The sequence below is a fragment of the Setaria viridis genome, chromosome 4 (genome assembly GCF_005286985.2).
Source record: "Setaria viridis chromosome 4, Setaria_viridis_v4.0, whole genome shotgun sequence".
NCBI classification, from domain to species: Eukaryota; Viridiplantae; Streptophyta; class Magnoliopsida; order Poales; family Poaceae; genus Setaria; species Setaria viridis.
The window spans coordinates 21440504-21456616 of NC_048266.2; the positions used below are offsets into that span (position 1 = coordinate 21440504).

The 16113-nt window shown below is 43.2% G+C and overlaps 1 protein-coding gene and 1 pseudogene across 2 annotated transcripts; both read left to right on the forward strand.

The window, feature by feature from the left end:
* The first annotated feature begins 4751 nt into the window (after positions 1 to 4751).
* Positions 4752 to 8588, forward strand: LOC117853841 (uncharacterized). 2 transcript variants are annotated; one of them, XM_072292941.1, is made up of 6 exons: positions 4752 to 4831; positions 5553 to 5889; positions 6990 to 7088; positions 7163 to 7354; positions 7432 to 7563; positions 8391 to 8588. In XM_072292941.1, exons 3-6 carry the CDS (start codon positions 7022 to 7024, stop codon positions 8453 to 8455), a joined length of 456 nt encoding a protein of 151 aa, XP_072149042.1. In that variant the 5' UTR covers positions 4752 to 4831; positions 5553 to 5889; positions 6990 to 7021; the 3' UTR covers positions 8456 to 8588. The 2 variants fall into 2 exon arrangements, with proteins under 2 accessions (XP_072149042.1, XP_072149043.1); XM_072292942.1 differs by having other exon boundaries at positions 7438 to 7563.
* A 2861-nt stretch (positions 8589 to 11449) lies between these two features.
* Positions 11450 to 14826, forward strand: LOC117853526 (uncharacterized; annotated as a pseudogene).
* Positions 14827 to 16113: the final 1287 nt, after the last annotated feature.

Genomic DNA, 16113 nt, shown 5'->3' on the forward strand with positions numbered 1-16113 from the left:
CTCATATTTACAGGCACTTGGGGGTCGGTTCCCGAGAGAAATATTCAGGGAATCTTCCCTAACCGCCATTGCAAGGTCGGTATCTAGCAACACGTGGCGGCTGGAGGTGAGCGGGCCCACCATGGGTTTGGTCGAACCAAGTTGGCCAACCCTTGGTAACCGCCTCTGGCAACCGCCTTTGGCTGGGTGGCTGCCAGGTGGGTCATCACATGGGTGCGGGGTGTTTTGAGGTAAATCTTGTCGGTTTACTCCCATTTGTGGCCCTTCAATCTTTGTGCTTGCTTCTTATTGGATGAGAGTGTGTTTCCTTACTCTTTGAGGTATGTTTTCTCCTTTAATGACCTATATACACTATATTCACCAACACTTGTGGAATTCGTTAGTAATAACTCCTACCACTACTGTTGATGCTTGTCTTTTATGTGTTTATGCAGGAGTTGACGGTCTAGTTTTGGTATTTAAGAGCTGTCAACAGGTACTAAAGGGGTAGTACCGATATAGCAGTACTGGTTGCACAACTAGTACTAAAGGGGTTTAGAAGCAGTACTGAAGGACCATACAATTTTTGTGTTGGTACCTGCTCTCTAAAATAGACGTGCAACCTGAACTCTAGCTGGTTCGTATTGTCCAATAATATGAGCACGAATATTTTGACTGGTTACTCTGGGGGATAAATTTATTGCTTGTTTTCTTTATTGACAAAGGAAAATCACACTACTACACAAAAGCTTTTTAGGGGTGGTTGAAAAAAGTTTGCAGCGGCGGGTGTATTGCCCGCTCCTACTTTTTGTAGTTAAAAATAGCTATTTACAGAAGGGGTAGCTATTTGTCCCTGCTGCTATTTACAGGTTCGGGCCATGTTGATGTGTCTGTGGACAAGCTTTCATCTACCAGCGGCAAGGATACGACACAATTGGTTTGGTTAGTCTTCGTAATTGCAAATGTGCAATATCTTTATTAGAATTATGTCCTGATTGTTGATTGTTCGAACATCCCATTAGAATTTGCATTAATTATAGCTTTGAAAAATAATATTAGCACCATAAAACATGAGTTGGAAATGAAGTGATGGCAACTTTTTAGATGATAAGGATCCGTAGCAACACAGCACTTCTACTAGTTTAAAACTAAAACAGCAAAAGCTTTGCACAAAACCCCCTGCTTCGTTTCAATTCTCGCCCGCGGTCCCTTATCTCCATAAAACAGGGCCTCCGGCCTCGACCGGAGTCCCGCGGGGTTGACCGGTGGCGCCCTCGCCGGCGGTGAGCCTCCCCGACGAGTACCCGAATAGACTCGTCTTGGCATGGCGCATCGAAGGACAGTTTCATCGACGCGGGACGGCGACTGAAGGCAGCTAGCGACTGCGGCGGCGGCGCGACGCATGGACATGGTGGCGGCGCGGTAGCTCCGGCGGCGCCAGCAGCTCAAACCTGGACAAGAAGCTGCTCAGAAGCATCTACACAGGCTCGAGCATCTCCTCCTCATGCTCTAATCCCCGGCGCACAGCTCCAGCATGCTCGCCCCATCGGCGGCCATGGCCGCGGCGTGCTTTGGATATGGTTGGGCGTTCCGGTTGCCCTAGCCAGGCTCTACTCCAACGGGCGCGCGCACGGGCATCCATGAGCCCCGGCGAGCTTATTCCTGTAGCTACCTTGAGCGGAGAGGGCCGGGAAAGGGGGTCTCACCGTGGGCGTGTCAACAGCAGCCGGCGGAACAGGGGAGGGGTCGCGGCGGCGCTGTGGCTGGTTTCGTCGGACAAGAAGTTGTCGAGGCCGTTTGAGAGATGGTTGCGGTGTGAATTTTACCGCGGCGGCTTAAAAGCGGTGGTCGGCGGCGCGCTGTGCTGCAAGTTTGCTGCTGTTGCCGTCGGCTGCAGCTCCAAGTGCACAGAAACGCCGCCCATTCCCAAGCAACAATCATCCAAAACCAAACACCAACACACCGAGACCCTTTAACCAAAGTTGGAGATGGTTCATAGAGCTACAACTGTTATATAGGAATTTTTCTCAAAGGATACATGGTTCGGGAGATCAAGAGCTCTGAAATTCGGCAAAAAACCTGTCAATCATGACTTCAGTTTCAGAACTCCATTGCCCTTCTCTGACAGTTTGAAACAGCACACAGTTCAAACTTTGAACTCCATTTAAATACTCAAACACCATTTTCTATGAACCACATCTAGTCCAAAGTATTCTGTGCACTTCCAATTAAACTCTCAGAAGAATATTTTCCAAAGTTTATATATGAAATCTCTTTTAAATCTGCCCCAAAACATGGGTACTTGACCACATTTGAAACTTTCCACAAACCAAGTCCAAATCTGAAATTTCAAATTGATTTGAACTTGGTCCACTTAAAAATGTCACATTTGATCCAAATGCACTTCTTTGACTTTGTTCATTAAAGTTGACTTGATCAAGTTCGAAATTTGACCTTGTTTGACCATGCTTTCATTCTTTTTTCTTTATAATTCTCCTCGTTAGCTCTTTAAGTGGAGCTTGATCCTCATATAACACCATTGCTGTTACAGATACTATTGAGAGACTGGAAAAAACAACTCTCTCAAATTATAATGAAAGATATATTGGAATATCCATTAATCATTTATTAGAAAATATATATTGGATGACTACGGATGCTCTTAGCACATGCGTACCCATTGCATGCAGGATGTAGCGCCCTGTCACGTCCTCACTTTATATGAGCTGTCCCACTCTAGTCTCTAGTCCTAAAAAACCAAAACCGAGATAAATTTTCGTACGTCGTACTGTCCGCTCACTTTCGTCCCGCGCTTAATTTCATTCCCACTGTTCGATGAAAAGCCCTCATCTGGTTGGTTCTCCTCGCTTCCCATCCTGCGCCGCCGCCCCTTGGCCTGCGCCTGCCTCCCATCCGACCAATCCATCCTGCGCCGCCGCCCCTCGCCCTGCGCCACCCCTCTGGCCCGCGCCGACGATCCCTCGCGAACTCGCCCTGCGCGCCGCCGCCGCCGTCTGGCACAGCGCCCCGCCTCCGCCTCCTTCGCGCAGCAGGGCGCGCGCCGCCCCTGCCTGGCCCTCACGCCACGAATGCCCGAGCAGCCACCGCCTGCAACTCCCTGCCACCGAGCCACACTGTGCTCGCCGCCACCTGCCCAGTCCTCAGTCGAAATCGCCTCGAGACGTTGACCTTCATCGACGCCTCTCCGCCGTGGTCGATCACTGCCCCGCCACCGTCCTCAATCGCCATCGCCTCCAAGGTGCGGACTTTTTCCTAGGTCGCCGTTGACCTTCCTCCATGTTAATGATGTGTAAGATGTGGCGAAATTAGTTCTCTTCATTCATGGATACTCAAAATAGAGACTGCAATATTAATGTCAGTTATGAGGGTGGTATGATATTTTCTTCCGCTCGGTTACGTCCAGCGGTAAATCGATCTGATCAGTTCATAACATTCTGAATGATGCTGACAGTGGATAGCTGTGATCGGAGTACCTTGCTTGCTCGAGGTCGACGAACTGGTCCAGTGCTCAAATTGTGTTAAGAGTACTTCTATATAGTGTAAAAGTAGATCCAACCAAGCTTATGATTGTCTGAATAATACAAACTGGTTAGCTTTCTCAGAGAACAGAAATGAAGTTTGGAAAGATAGGTCGTGACCAGCATTTCAAAGTGAAAAATCTGATCATCCAAGTTGCAGTTGCAGTTGGATTTTGGTCCAATGCTTAGCATTCTATTAATATAGAATTCTTAGCATTCTATATGGATTATGCGCTTGAGAATCAGTGGCGGATTTTGGGTTAGGGTGGTCCAACTTGACATAAATTTTCATTGCAGCATATATATCATACAATACAAGTATAGAATTCATAAAAATGCCTGATAATATATGTCTGAAAGTTACATGCATGTTGGATTTATACATGAACAATTCTTATTTGTATAACTTGGGCAGCTGCAAAACTTAGGGTGAGCCAAGGCCCACCCGGCCACCCTGCTAGCTACACCACTCTTGAGTTACACTGATAATAGTCAATTATTTTTTCACTGTTTCAGGAGATAACTCTCTTAAGTCGTTTGGAGCATGAAAATATAGTACAGTATTTTGGAACAGATAAGGTACTTACCTCATTGCTTTGGTTATGCAGTTCCTTTTCAAAATATATCTTCTACAAGTATACATTCTTTCTATATTTTCTGTTGTATAATAAGAGCACTTCTGAAGAAAATAGGATAAAGGCTATGAGGTCAACCTTTTGCATGATATTCACATGTATGTCAATAATAAGATTCCCTTGTGTTGTGCACTTGTTAATCTTTGATGTTTATCTACAATTACTTCATGTCTGTAGTTTATGATTTATGATATGCTAGCCACAGTGGTAGTATGCTCAGACCTTTTTGAGTTGACATATGCTCTCAACATATTCGATGGAATGCCTCAATTGCTTACCACCTGCTCTAATTTGATTCTGGTGTCTCTACGCTATCACGAATTTGTAGTTTTTTTTAAAGTTTTTGGACACATTTAACTCTATCAGGTAGATAGACATAACGTAATATTTAGGAACAAACTTGATTTATGTATAGGATACGATGACAGTGAGGTGAAACTTCTTCAATGAAAATTTGGCGCACGAAGCGAATGAGTATTGAAGATATATTCCTGCCGACGTAAAATATATCTGATTGCCCTATGATGCATGGCGTATAGCTTTGTTTAATTAAATTGATGGTTTTATTATCATTTAATAGGTACCAATTTGTCATGTGCAGGCTTCATAGGAGCAACTGGATTTTTTGAACAAGCTAGGAGCGTGAGGGGAAACTCAGCCTGTTCTTGATCATCTCATGTATGAAGTTTGATTCTTGCTTCACATAAATGAGTAGCTGGACCTTACAAGACTAAATATCCTTTCACTGTCAGCAGTGCTCTCTGATTGATCACACCTGTCTTGGTCTGACAATCGAATTTGTATTGCCTGCTTAGCATGTAAAACAATTGCCTCTGTTGATGTGTGTAGATATACTTTACAAACTAAATATTCTGAAAATGCAGCTGCTATGGATAGTCCTGAAATTGTTGTGAAAATGCAGCTGCTACACTATAATGGCATCTTTGTTTTCTATAATCCTGAATTAGAAGAGGCTTCATGATCATTTGAGTTACAACATAGTGTGTACATACTAATGTTCTAACTCATAGCTTATTAGATGTGGCAATAAACTCAGCCGTGGGCAAGATTTCAAATAGAACATTTGATTTCTCAGTTCTCATGCAAGTAGTAGTAAATAGAAAATTGCACCATTCTTGTTTTTAGAGCAGCATAACCATATCTATAATATAGAGTAGAACTTGCACCGAGGCATAATTAAGTGTGATGTTAAACAGTACCAGGATGCTAACCACTTGTTTTTCTACTGGCAGGAGGCAAGTTCTCTGATATATTTTCATATAGGTTTCCATTAATTTCAATTGTCACCTGAAATTCTAAAATGCCAGATAGCTTTTATATTAATATAATATGTCTTATTGATCAAATGGATAATTTTTTGGAGGTTTTTGGTTGACAGATTGATGAAAGAGGCTCTGGAATCGAAAGATATAGGTGGTGGTGCAGAATCTGAAGGAGGAGGTGCCGGTTTTTCCTGTGTGGTGGCAGTGGCTTAGGACCGTCATCACGGCAGAGTGAGGCCATCATCAAGGTGCAGAGGAGCATGACAGTCCTCACAGGGCCATCATACAGCAGGCAGGCATAAACATCTTTTGATTCAGCTGGCATTGGCAACACTGGCATATAGGTCTGCTACGTCCTCGCACACCCGTTGGTGACAGTGCGCCATTGGTCATGGCTCATGGTGCATCTGCAGCGAGCCAAGTCTAATTGAGCCAGGTTTTATAGTGTGAAAGGTAAAATCAAGAATTTCTTAATTTGTAGGACTGCAATCATAGGTAAAATCAAGAACTTCTCGTTGTTCATGAAGCAACGCTTAAGGTTCCAGGATCATTTATTATCATAGTTTTATGAAATTTAACACAATCAATACCTTCCCTCTCTTGTTTACTAGAGCATCTAACAACACAAGCTTATGTTATTTCACATTGTCACATTGCAATTAACAAATGCTAACTTCGATAAGGTAGTTGAGCTGGCAAAGCAGCTCCAGGTTTTTCTTTGTTGTTGAATCTGGTTTTGCCTGGCTCATGTTTGGGAATTAGGGCTGTTTGCAAGTCCTGTTACATGATTTTTAGTCAATACATATTGGTGGTTCTTAATCACTCCCTTTTATCTTGTCGGTGAATTTAGCTTTAGGACAGAGCTTATTACAGTTCCAGTAATAGATAACCACTATCTAGGTGCTTATTTTCACAAGGAGTGTTACATTTTAATAATTCATTCACATGTTCTGTTTAAAACAATACACAGAAATGGCACCACTTTGGTGTACCTATGTACAGTTTAAAATGTCAAATTGTACCTACCGTTGCAAATTAAAAAAAAGATGCATTACAGATGTTGTTAGGTTAACCTGTTAGGGAACACCTTAAATTGAATGAGCTGGACATTCTTTTATGTATTTCCTATCTAGAAATTCCAATCTAGCTTTCATGTTGTTGCTTGCACAAACTGGATTCCAAATCTTTGTCTGTTTTTGATCATCTTTTAATGGTTTAGTGGACTGGTCACACCTGATATTCCATATAAATATTTTACAGCATGAACTTGATTGCAAACGCTGTAAAGAAAACAAAAAAAAGCCACAGAAGATACGTAATAAACATGCATTTGAAACTTAACAAGACCAAAGCCAATTTCTCCTTGTTACTTTTCTTGCAAATCATAAAACAATAAACAATTTCATGTTGCTTGTTCTGACTCAGTGTTCAATTTGAAAACTACAAATATATGTTTACATGTTCAGGGGTACAATCCACTGTCAAATTCTGTATGTTATTGCTCTTTATCTGAATAATCCATTGTTTCATCTCCATCAATGTATGCTCTCCAGATTCTTGCTTCTTGGGAACGTCAGCGACATCCATGGATCCATCAAAGTCCACCCGTGGTAGACATCCGCTTGCAGACATCACCAACACAACACCTCAAGGTGAAATATCGTTTCAATTAAATGTTTCTCTCCTCCGGAGACATTGCCTTTTTTAATAATGGGCTGCTTTGTAGCTAACCAAGCACCACGTGGATGGCGGCTAGATGATGTCGATCCTAATGCTCGTAAGAGGCTGAGAGATAGAGAACGGTCTGCAACAATATCTGATGAAAAAAGAATGGAAAGGAACAAAAAGCGTCGTGAACGCTATATGATTAATAAAGTTGTAGACAAAGATAATTCGCACCTAGCTATGCAGTTGGAGGGTACTCGATTTTTTCCTGTGTCATTTTGCAATATTTTTGTCATATTCATGTCACTTTATTTACTTTGCAAATTTAAGTTGTAGGTGGCGGTATATCCATGGTGAAAGATGAAAACGATGACTGGCTACATAGGGGACATCTGGATGACAATGATGAATGGCTATATGAGAGAGATTTGGATGGAAATGACGACTTGATTCATGTATCAGGTGGGCCTCCAAATGTACAAAGTTCTTTTGCATCTTGTTTGCATTTGTTTAATTTTTGTCAATTTTCATCTATAAGCATCAAATATTTTCGTGTAAAATATTTACTTCTACAAACTCAGACACATGTGAAATGCCAAACAAAAAATGACTTGGTGGGAGTTGTTTTCCATCAAACAGTAGGATATGTCATGTCTTTTACAAATTCTAGGTGATCAGGAGCCAAACGTGAAAATTCACCTACTACACCTCTTAGTGCACGTGAGATACGCACATGTTTTCAAAAAATATAGTAAACTTACCAGGGCATTTTTCATTGGTCGGCAAGCCTAGCTCCTGTTGCAAAACAATTCAACAGCCTTATCAGATTTTAATATCATCCGAGCTCCTGTGCAACAGCAAAACAATTTAACAGCCTTATCCAAAACTGTGAGGCCATGTGAGGCAGATAGATACCTACTGCAGGTTGGGTCCTCACCGGAATCATCACTGATTGTCTTATTTCTGGTAACCACATTTCCTTCTATGATCTCATGAAGCCAAACCTGATGGGAAACAAATGCAGATGAAATAGATAATGTAAGAGTAGTCTGGAAAAAAAAGCTTCAGCAGCCAGATGATCTCATGGGCTTGGCTTCTCCAAACCTGCAAGATGCCAGTTAGTAGCAATACACTATCAAGTATTCTAAGAATAGTTAGCTTTCCCAGTGTCACACCAGTTAGTAGCAACTGCTAATCCAACATTACTTTCATATCACCACGAATAATTGGGAGGAAGAAGGATTTCAACAAACATGTAGCTGGCATATGTTACCTCATCTTTCTAGCAGGCACAAAAGATGCGCAGGGAGACTGTGCCGAGGAGGAGGGCGGGCAGGCGGCGCCGGCTGCGTAGGGTGACCGAGGAGAGGAGGAGGAGGGTGGTCGTCGTTGGCGGCGCAGGGAGACCGAGCTGAGGAGAGGAGGGATGGCGCGCGTTGGCGGCGGCAGCGGCGAAGTAGGGCGAGCGAGCCAAGGAGAGGAGGATTGCGGGCGGCGGCGGCGATGCAGGGCGAGCGAGGAGTAGGCGAGCGAGCGAGCGGAAGATCTGTGGACATGCATGTTTGAAATAGTTATCATCATTTTTGTTGTTGAGCGCGCCACTTTTTCTTATTTTGAACGCATGCTTTCAATTTATAGGCAAGTTTATTATTGTGCCCATATGCAATTATATAGAAATACTGGTGGTCATCATTATTTCAGCTACCTGTCGGTCTGCATTGAGCTATCCATTATCTAATTTGAAAGACCAATCTGATGCAATCTTCAAGAGCAGTCGTACTCATACTTCTCTCCCTTTATCTGGGTGGTGATGAGCTATATATGGTTTCTTCAGTGTTACATTTGTTGCCATTGGGAACCAAGTTAGAATGTGTGTATTTTTTTTAAAAGTTGGAGCACTGGGATCTGAACAAAATGATGCAGAGTGCCAGGTTGTGAAAGGTGCACACAGAAATATTTTTTCCGTTTTATATGCAGTAGGAAAAAAAAAGGGTCCCTCAAATGAACAATATTCAATAAAAAAATCATTAATATATTAACACTATCTGGTTTTATCTTTTCACGAGTTCTCCCTGATAACCAAGTGGACAAACTAATGCATGTAGTATACTCTACCGTATCATTGAATTCTGTGCAAAATTTGATTTGGATCCAATGAAATGCTCTTGCTTCAAATAGGATCATTGTCATTGTCTCTTCTATACTGTCACAATGGGGGTCTTTGGCTGTAAACATTGCTATCATATTAGCAGTAAATTCTATGCTAACCATATCAGGTTGAGTCAATTATCTGTCTCATTTATTGGTGATGATGTCTAAACAGAAAAAAGATAATGACCAGTGTGTCGAATAAAAAAAAGATTGTGAATATTTGATTTACCATTATCTTATTTTATAGATGGAGGTACCGTATTGACCGACGAAGATGGTATTCTTGGTGACATGCGGGACAGTTGCGTTGATAGTTGTATTAGCCCTGTGGTAGGAGGTAATTCAACCGCAGTGTTCAGGGATTATAGTACATTTTCTCTGTAAGATATTTCCATTGGACGTTTATACATTTGTTTTCTGATGTATACAGATGGGCGCGTCAATTTAAGTATACAGCTGGGTGAGGGCGATCACAGCACTGGAACTGGACTCATACCGGTTGAACAAACAGGTAACTTCATTTTCAAATGCCCAGCAAAAATATTTCTTACATCTTTCCGTCTCTTATAATTAGTTAAATTGAAGGAGTTAAATTTGTCTATCCATATTGGTCATGAACTTGTGTTTGCTCCTGGTGTTTGCAGAAACTATTTACATGATGTGATGTGATGGTTCCGTACAACTATCATTTGCATTATAAAACTCTTAATTAATACTATTTTTGTTATTCTCTCAATATCAAGTAGTACATCGTTCCATCTCTTATAATTAGTTATTAAATTGAAGGAGTTAAATTTGTCAATCCATATTGGTCATGAACTTGTGTTTGATCCTGGTGATTGCAAAAACTGTTTACATGATGTGAAGTGATGCAACTGTACAACTAGCATTTGCTTTCTAAAACTCTTAATTAATGCTATTTTTGTTATTCTCTCAATATCAAGTAGTAGTTTTGATATCTTATTTACAGTACTACCAAAATAGATATATTGACATCTTATTCCGACTAATACCTAAAATAGTTTGTTACTCTCAACTTGAGGCATCCTAATGCACTAAACACCTTAACCTCAAATCATGGTAGGTGCTGTAGATGAAGCAGGTTCCATGGACGATACTGACCTCTCACCTAACGAGCGTAGGCGTAGAGGGGATAGGGCACAAAGGGCGGCAATGTCTCCTGGGCAGAGGGCTATAATAAAAAAGAGGCGGCGTGATTCGTATTCTGCAAACTCTGCAAAGAGATTATTTAGGACGCCACAAGACAATATAGAAAAAAGAAGATAGACCAACAGAGACTATAGAAATAGGGTTAATGAACGACGGGCGAGCAATTTGCATCCTAAATCTATTGCAATGGCAAGCCCTCATTTTACCCCGGAGCTGGTATTCCCTCGTGCTGATAAATTGCCATTAAGAATAATGGACGAGATGGAAATCCCCCTTGTAAACGGAAGGCCTGTTTACATCCAGGCAGTTGTGGATAAATCCCCTGGAGTCGCTACCCCCCAAATGGTCCGTGCAAACCACACCATCCATAGGAAGCTTGTGACTCCTGGAATTAGGAATTCACGCCTAAACCGGTGTAATCAAATGTTTGAACTAACCATTGGCAGGAATACCAAACGGCCTGCTGGTGAAAAAATCAATTATACGAGCCAGCTGACTCAAACGTCTTGTGTCATGGACAATGGTAATTAGCTCACATCCTTTGCCCACCTTAGTATTCGTATATTCTATTATTATGATATTTAAAGTAACCTACATCTAACCTACTACTATTCTACTACTAAAGGCTGCAGCCAAACGGATGCTCGTGACTCCCATCCCTTCACTGCATCTAATGTATTTGGAACGGGTAAAAAGAAATTCACTTTGACTATTTGTCAATACCGGTTCTATGTCTCACCCGCAATTCATGTTTCACAGAAAATACTAGGCCTGCACCTAAAGACGCTACAGGTACTCAGACACAGCCATCTGTTGTTGACGAGCTGTATTTAATGCCTGCACATGGTGGACAGGCAGGGACACATGCCTCTATGGAACAGGATGGTAAATGTTGCACGTGCTTCCTTCATGCTATTATTCTACGTATGTAAATACGTTTGTCTCATCACTCATGTGCCAATGTTGCATCAGATTGCGATGAGAACATCATATTTGAGGACGATGAGGAAGAGGATGAGGGGAACCTTTTTGGAGGCCAAGGTACACCCTGGCGCATCTATGTGACCTTTGACTTATCTTATTTCCAAAATATAACACTTTATACTCGTGGTAATTATTAGAACCTGATTGGGAAGCTGAAGAGGATGTCGATCTTGAGATGGCTAATGAAGATCCCAACGAACCCGATGTACCAGATCCATACGATGCGGTTTATGCCAATGTCCCTAACATGAAGCACATGCTCAAGCCAGAGGCTAGCTGCGAGCACTGCAATGCAAAGAAGTTTGAGTCCGAGCCACCTGGATTCTGTTGTCGTAGTGGAAAGATTCATCTTTTCACCCCTGAGACACCACCGGAACTTGTGAGATTGTGGTCGAGCTCGGACGATGATGCTAGGCATTTCCGTGCAAACATCAGATATTTCAATGGCCACTTCTCTTTCACTTCTATGTACTGTAAACTTGATCGTGTGACCACCGATGTGAGAAACTGCGGAATTTACACATTTCGAGCTCATGGTCAAATCTACCATAACATAAGATCATTTTGTAAAGAGGATGGTCACGAACCTGGTCACCTCGAGCTTTATTTTTACGACGACGATCCGTCTCTTGAGCATAGGCTTCGCAAGTGTCGTGAGAAGTTTGCCCAAGAAGACAGGGAAGTCATCCAGAGGCTAAAGGACATCTTACATGGCATTAATCCCTACTCAGAGAATCTTAGGAGTATGGGCCAGGTTGACAACCTTGAGGATTACCATGTTGAGTTGAACCTTGACCAACGACTAGACCAGAGAACATATAACGTGCCATTAACGTCAGAGGTTGCTGCCGTTTGGATTGAGGGGAGCGAGCATTAGGGCCAGTTCGATAATAGTATTTTCCTCCAAGGGAAGGATAGGCCAATCCATGGCATCCGGTCCTATCATGGGTGCTACGACGCTCTCTCGTACCCGCTATTCTTTCCAAGAGGTGAGCTCGGGTGGCACAACTGCATTCCAAAAGTTGGTGTGACTGAGGCTGAAGTCAATAAGGCTCGAGCGATTCGCAAGGCGCATGCTGATGGTGGTGGTGACGATGATGCTGGTAAATTCGGATGTCTTTATAGTGTCTTACAAACATTAGACAAATGTTCTGCATGCCGTCATTCACGGTATTAACATGAATAATGTTTATGTGTGTAGGGTCTGCTGGAAATAAATGCGTCTCCGTGCGTGATTACTATTGCTACAAATTTCAGATGCGGCCTGGGATTTTTAATCCTATACTATACGGCAACCGTCTATTCCAGCAGTTTGCCGTCGACACCTACGTTAAGATTGAAAGCTCGCGTCTAGACTACATCCGCAACAATCAGGACATTCTTAGGGCTGACCTGTACCAAGGTTTGGTTGACAGCTGGCGTATGGGGGTGGAAGACGCTGATGAGGTTGGTAAGCGTACTGTGCTGTCGCCAACTTTCATCGGAGGGCCCCGCAATATGAGGCGTTGGTACATGGATGCGATGGCTTTGGTGCGAAAGTTTGGTAAACCGGATATCTTCCTCACAATGACGTGCAATCCTAATTGGGATGAGATCAAGAATGAGCTTTATCCTGGTCAGAGTCCACAGGACCGTCCAGATCTTGTAACTCGAGTGTTTAGGGCAAAGTTGGAGGAGCTTAAGAAGATGTTGATGGAAAAAGATATACTTGGAAAGGTCCATGCATTCGTATATGTTGTGGAGTTCCAGAAGAGGGGCTTGCCGCATGCACACTTTTTGTTAATAATGCAGAGGAAGTACAAGATCACGTGTCCAGAACAGTATGACTTGCTTATCTCTGCTGAGCTACCAAACAAGAAGAAGTACCCTGACCTCTACAGGATGGTGATGAAGCATATGATGCATGGCCCATGCGGGATGCTAAATCCATTATGTCCATGCACAAGGGGACGTACTTCATGCAAGAACCGTTACCCGCGGCCATTCTGCGATTCAACATCGCAAGGTAAGGATTCGTACACCATCTATCGGCGACGTGATGATGGTCGTAAGGAAATAATTAGAGGTCACATCCTGGACAATCAGTGGGTTGTCCTATACAACCCATGCCTGCTGCATACTTTCAATTGCCACATCAATGTTGAGGCATGTAGTAGCATTAAGTCCGTGAAATACCTATTCAAATACATATACAAGGGCCATGACAGAGCGTCTGTGGCTGTTAGGGAGGCTGGAAAAAAAGATGACAAGGGGAACGTTGATGAGATCACGCAGTACAGAGAGGCTCGGTGGGTGACACCTCTAGAAGCGATGTGGAGGATATACGGCTTTGACTTGAGCAAGAACCATCCACCAGTGCAGCAGCTGCAGCTTCATCTTCCCGACATGCATATGGTTACATATCATAAATGGGACAAGATCGAACAGGTTGTCAAGCGTCCAGGTGCCGACGAGTCAATGCTGACAGCGTACTTTGACTACAACAGGCTTCATGAGAAAGGTCGAGGAATCTTGTACCGTGACTTTCCGGAGCATTATACTTGGGAATCTAGTGGTAAATTTTGGAAACCAAGGAAAAACGCCGTATACCAGGTCGGGAGACTCGTATCGGCTCATCCGGCTGAGGGGGAACGCTACTTTCTTTGGGTTCTCCTGAACCATGTTGCTGGGGCTACTTCATACAGGGACCTAAGGACTGTTGACGGTGTGCTCCTGCCCTCGTTCCGTGAAGCCACGGAGAAGCGAGGCCTAATCGAAGAAGATAATACACTTGATGAGTGTCTTACTGAAAACAATTTGTTCCATATGCCATCCTCATTGCGTAGGTTATTCATGACTATATTGGTATTCTGCGAGCCGAATGATGTGTTTGGGTTGTGGACAAAACACTTTGACGCAATGTCAGAAGACTACAGGTGCAACAATGCAAACCCGATTCTGGTGGAACAGATGGTTTTCATTGACATTAGGAACATGTTGCAATCTATGGGGAAGGAAATAAGGTCGTTCCCTCTCCCAGGAATTGACAACGCATATGACGATGCTACCGGTATCCCTCATGAGATATTTGAGGAGGCAAGCATTGATCAGCATCAGGAAGATGTGGGACTATCTGATTCCCTAAATGAGGAGCAGAGGGCTGCCTACAAAGAGATAATGTCTAAAGTGGACACCGAACAAGGCAGTTTGTTCTTTGTGGATGGACCTGGCGGCACAGGAAAGACATTTTTGTACAGGGCACTTCTCGGAACCCTTCGCAATCAGAACAAGCTTGCCATTGCTACAGCTACATCTGGTGTCGCAGCGTCTATAATGCCTGGTGGGAGGACTGCTCACTCACGTTTCAAGATACCCCTTACTCTTGAGGATGGTGGTTGTTGTAGTTTCACCAAACAGAGTGGTACTGCAAAGCTGCTGTAGCAAGCATCTCTCATCATTTGGGACGAGGTGTCTATGGCAAAGAGGCAAGCTATGGAAGCTCTAGACAATAGCCTACGTGATATAATGGGCCGGCAGGATCTGCTGTTCGGTGGGAAGACTATTGTCTTTGGAGGGGATTTCAGACAGGTCCTCCCTGTTGTACGGAAAGGATCTAGGGCTCAGATAGTCGATGCTTCTCTACGGAGGTCATATCTTTGGGAATCCATGCACCACCTTAAGCTCGTGCGCAACATGAGGGCGCAGAGTGACCCGTGGTTTGCGAAATATCTACTGCGCATTGGTGGTGGCACGGAGGAGGTTAATGGAGATGGTGATGTATATCTTCCTGACGATATATCTATCCCGTACTCTGGGGATTCGGAGAAAGATCTTGACAGGTTGATTGAATGCATCTTTCCAAACCTCAATGCAAACATGACAAACAAGGACTACATCACCTCCAGAGCGATTCTATCCACACGTAATGATTGGGTGGACAATATTAATACGAAGATGATCGGCATGTTCCAGGGTGGGGAGATGGTGTACCATAGTTTCGACTCCGCGATTGATGATCCGCATAACTACTATCCGTCGGAGTTCCTTAACACATTGACTCCCAACGGGCTTCCTCCACATTTGCTTAAGCTCAAGATCGGCTGCCCGGTCATATTGCTTAGGAATATCGACCCTGCGAATGGATTGTGCAATGGTACAAGGCTGGTGGTTCGAGGCTTCCAAAGAAATTCGATCGATGCTGAAATTGTGCTGGCACAGCATGCCGGAATCCTTCCTCAAATACCGTTGTGCCCCTCTGATGATGAGATGTTCCCATTCCAATTTAAGAGGAAGCAGTTCCCTATTAGGCTCAGCTTCGCCATGACGGTCAACAAGTCACAGGGCCAAACTATACCAAATGTGGGTGTGTACCTGCCCGCCCCTATGTTCTCTCATGGTCAGTTGTATGTTGCTATGTCTAGAGCCACAGCCAGAACGAATATCAAGATCCTCGCCCTCCCGCCTAATGCAGAGGCAGACGAGGAACAAACTAAAAAGAAGGAAAAGAAAAAAGTTTATAAGAAAGTGAACGGCCAGGGTAATCAAAATAACAATGAACAAAAAGGTACATCAGTGAAGAAGAAAAGGGTACCAACTGTAGATGGCACGTATACAAAGAATATTGTATACAAAGAGGTTCTAACACCATAGGCAAGGTAATATAATGATTATTCGTGCGTGTCTTACATTTTTCATTTATTTTTTAAAAAATACTGTACTCATCAAGTC

Bases quoted from the DNA above. Each gene is read 5' to 3' on its own strand.
- LOC117853841 (XM_072292941.1), top strand. From the start codon at position 7,022: ATGGATCCATCAAAGTCCACCCGTGGTAGACATCCGCTTGCAGACATC. The intron at 7,355-7,431 runs GTACTCGATTTT...TGCAAATTTAAG, and splicing joins CCTAGCTATGCAGTTGGAGG to TTGTAGGTGGCGGTATATCC. The intron at 7,564-8,390 runs GTGGGCCTCCAA...TCTTTCTAGCAG, and splicing joins CGACTTGATTCATGTATCAG to GCACAAAAGATGCGCAGGGA.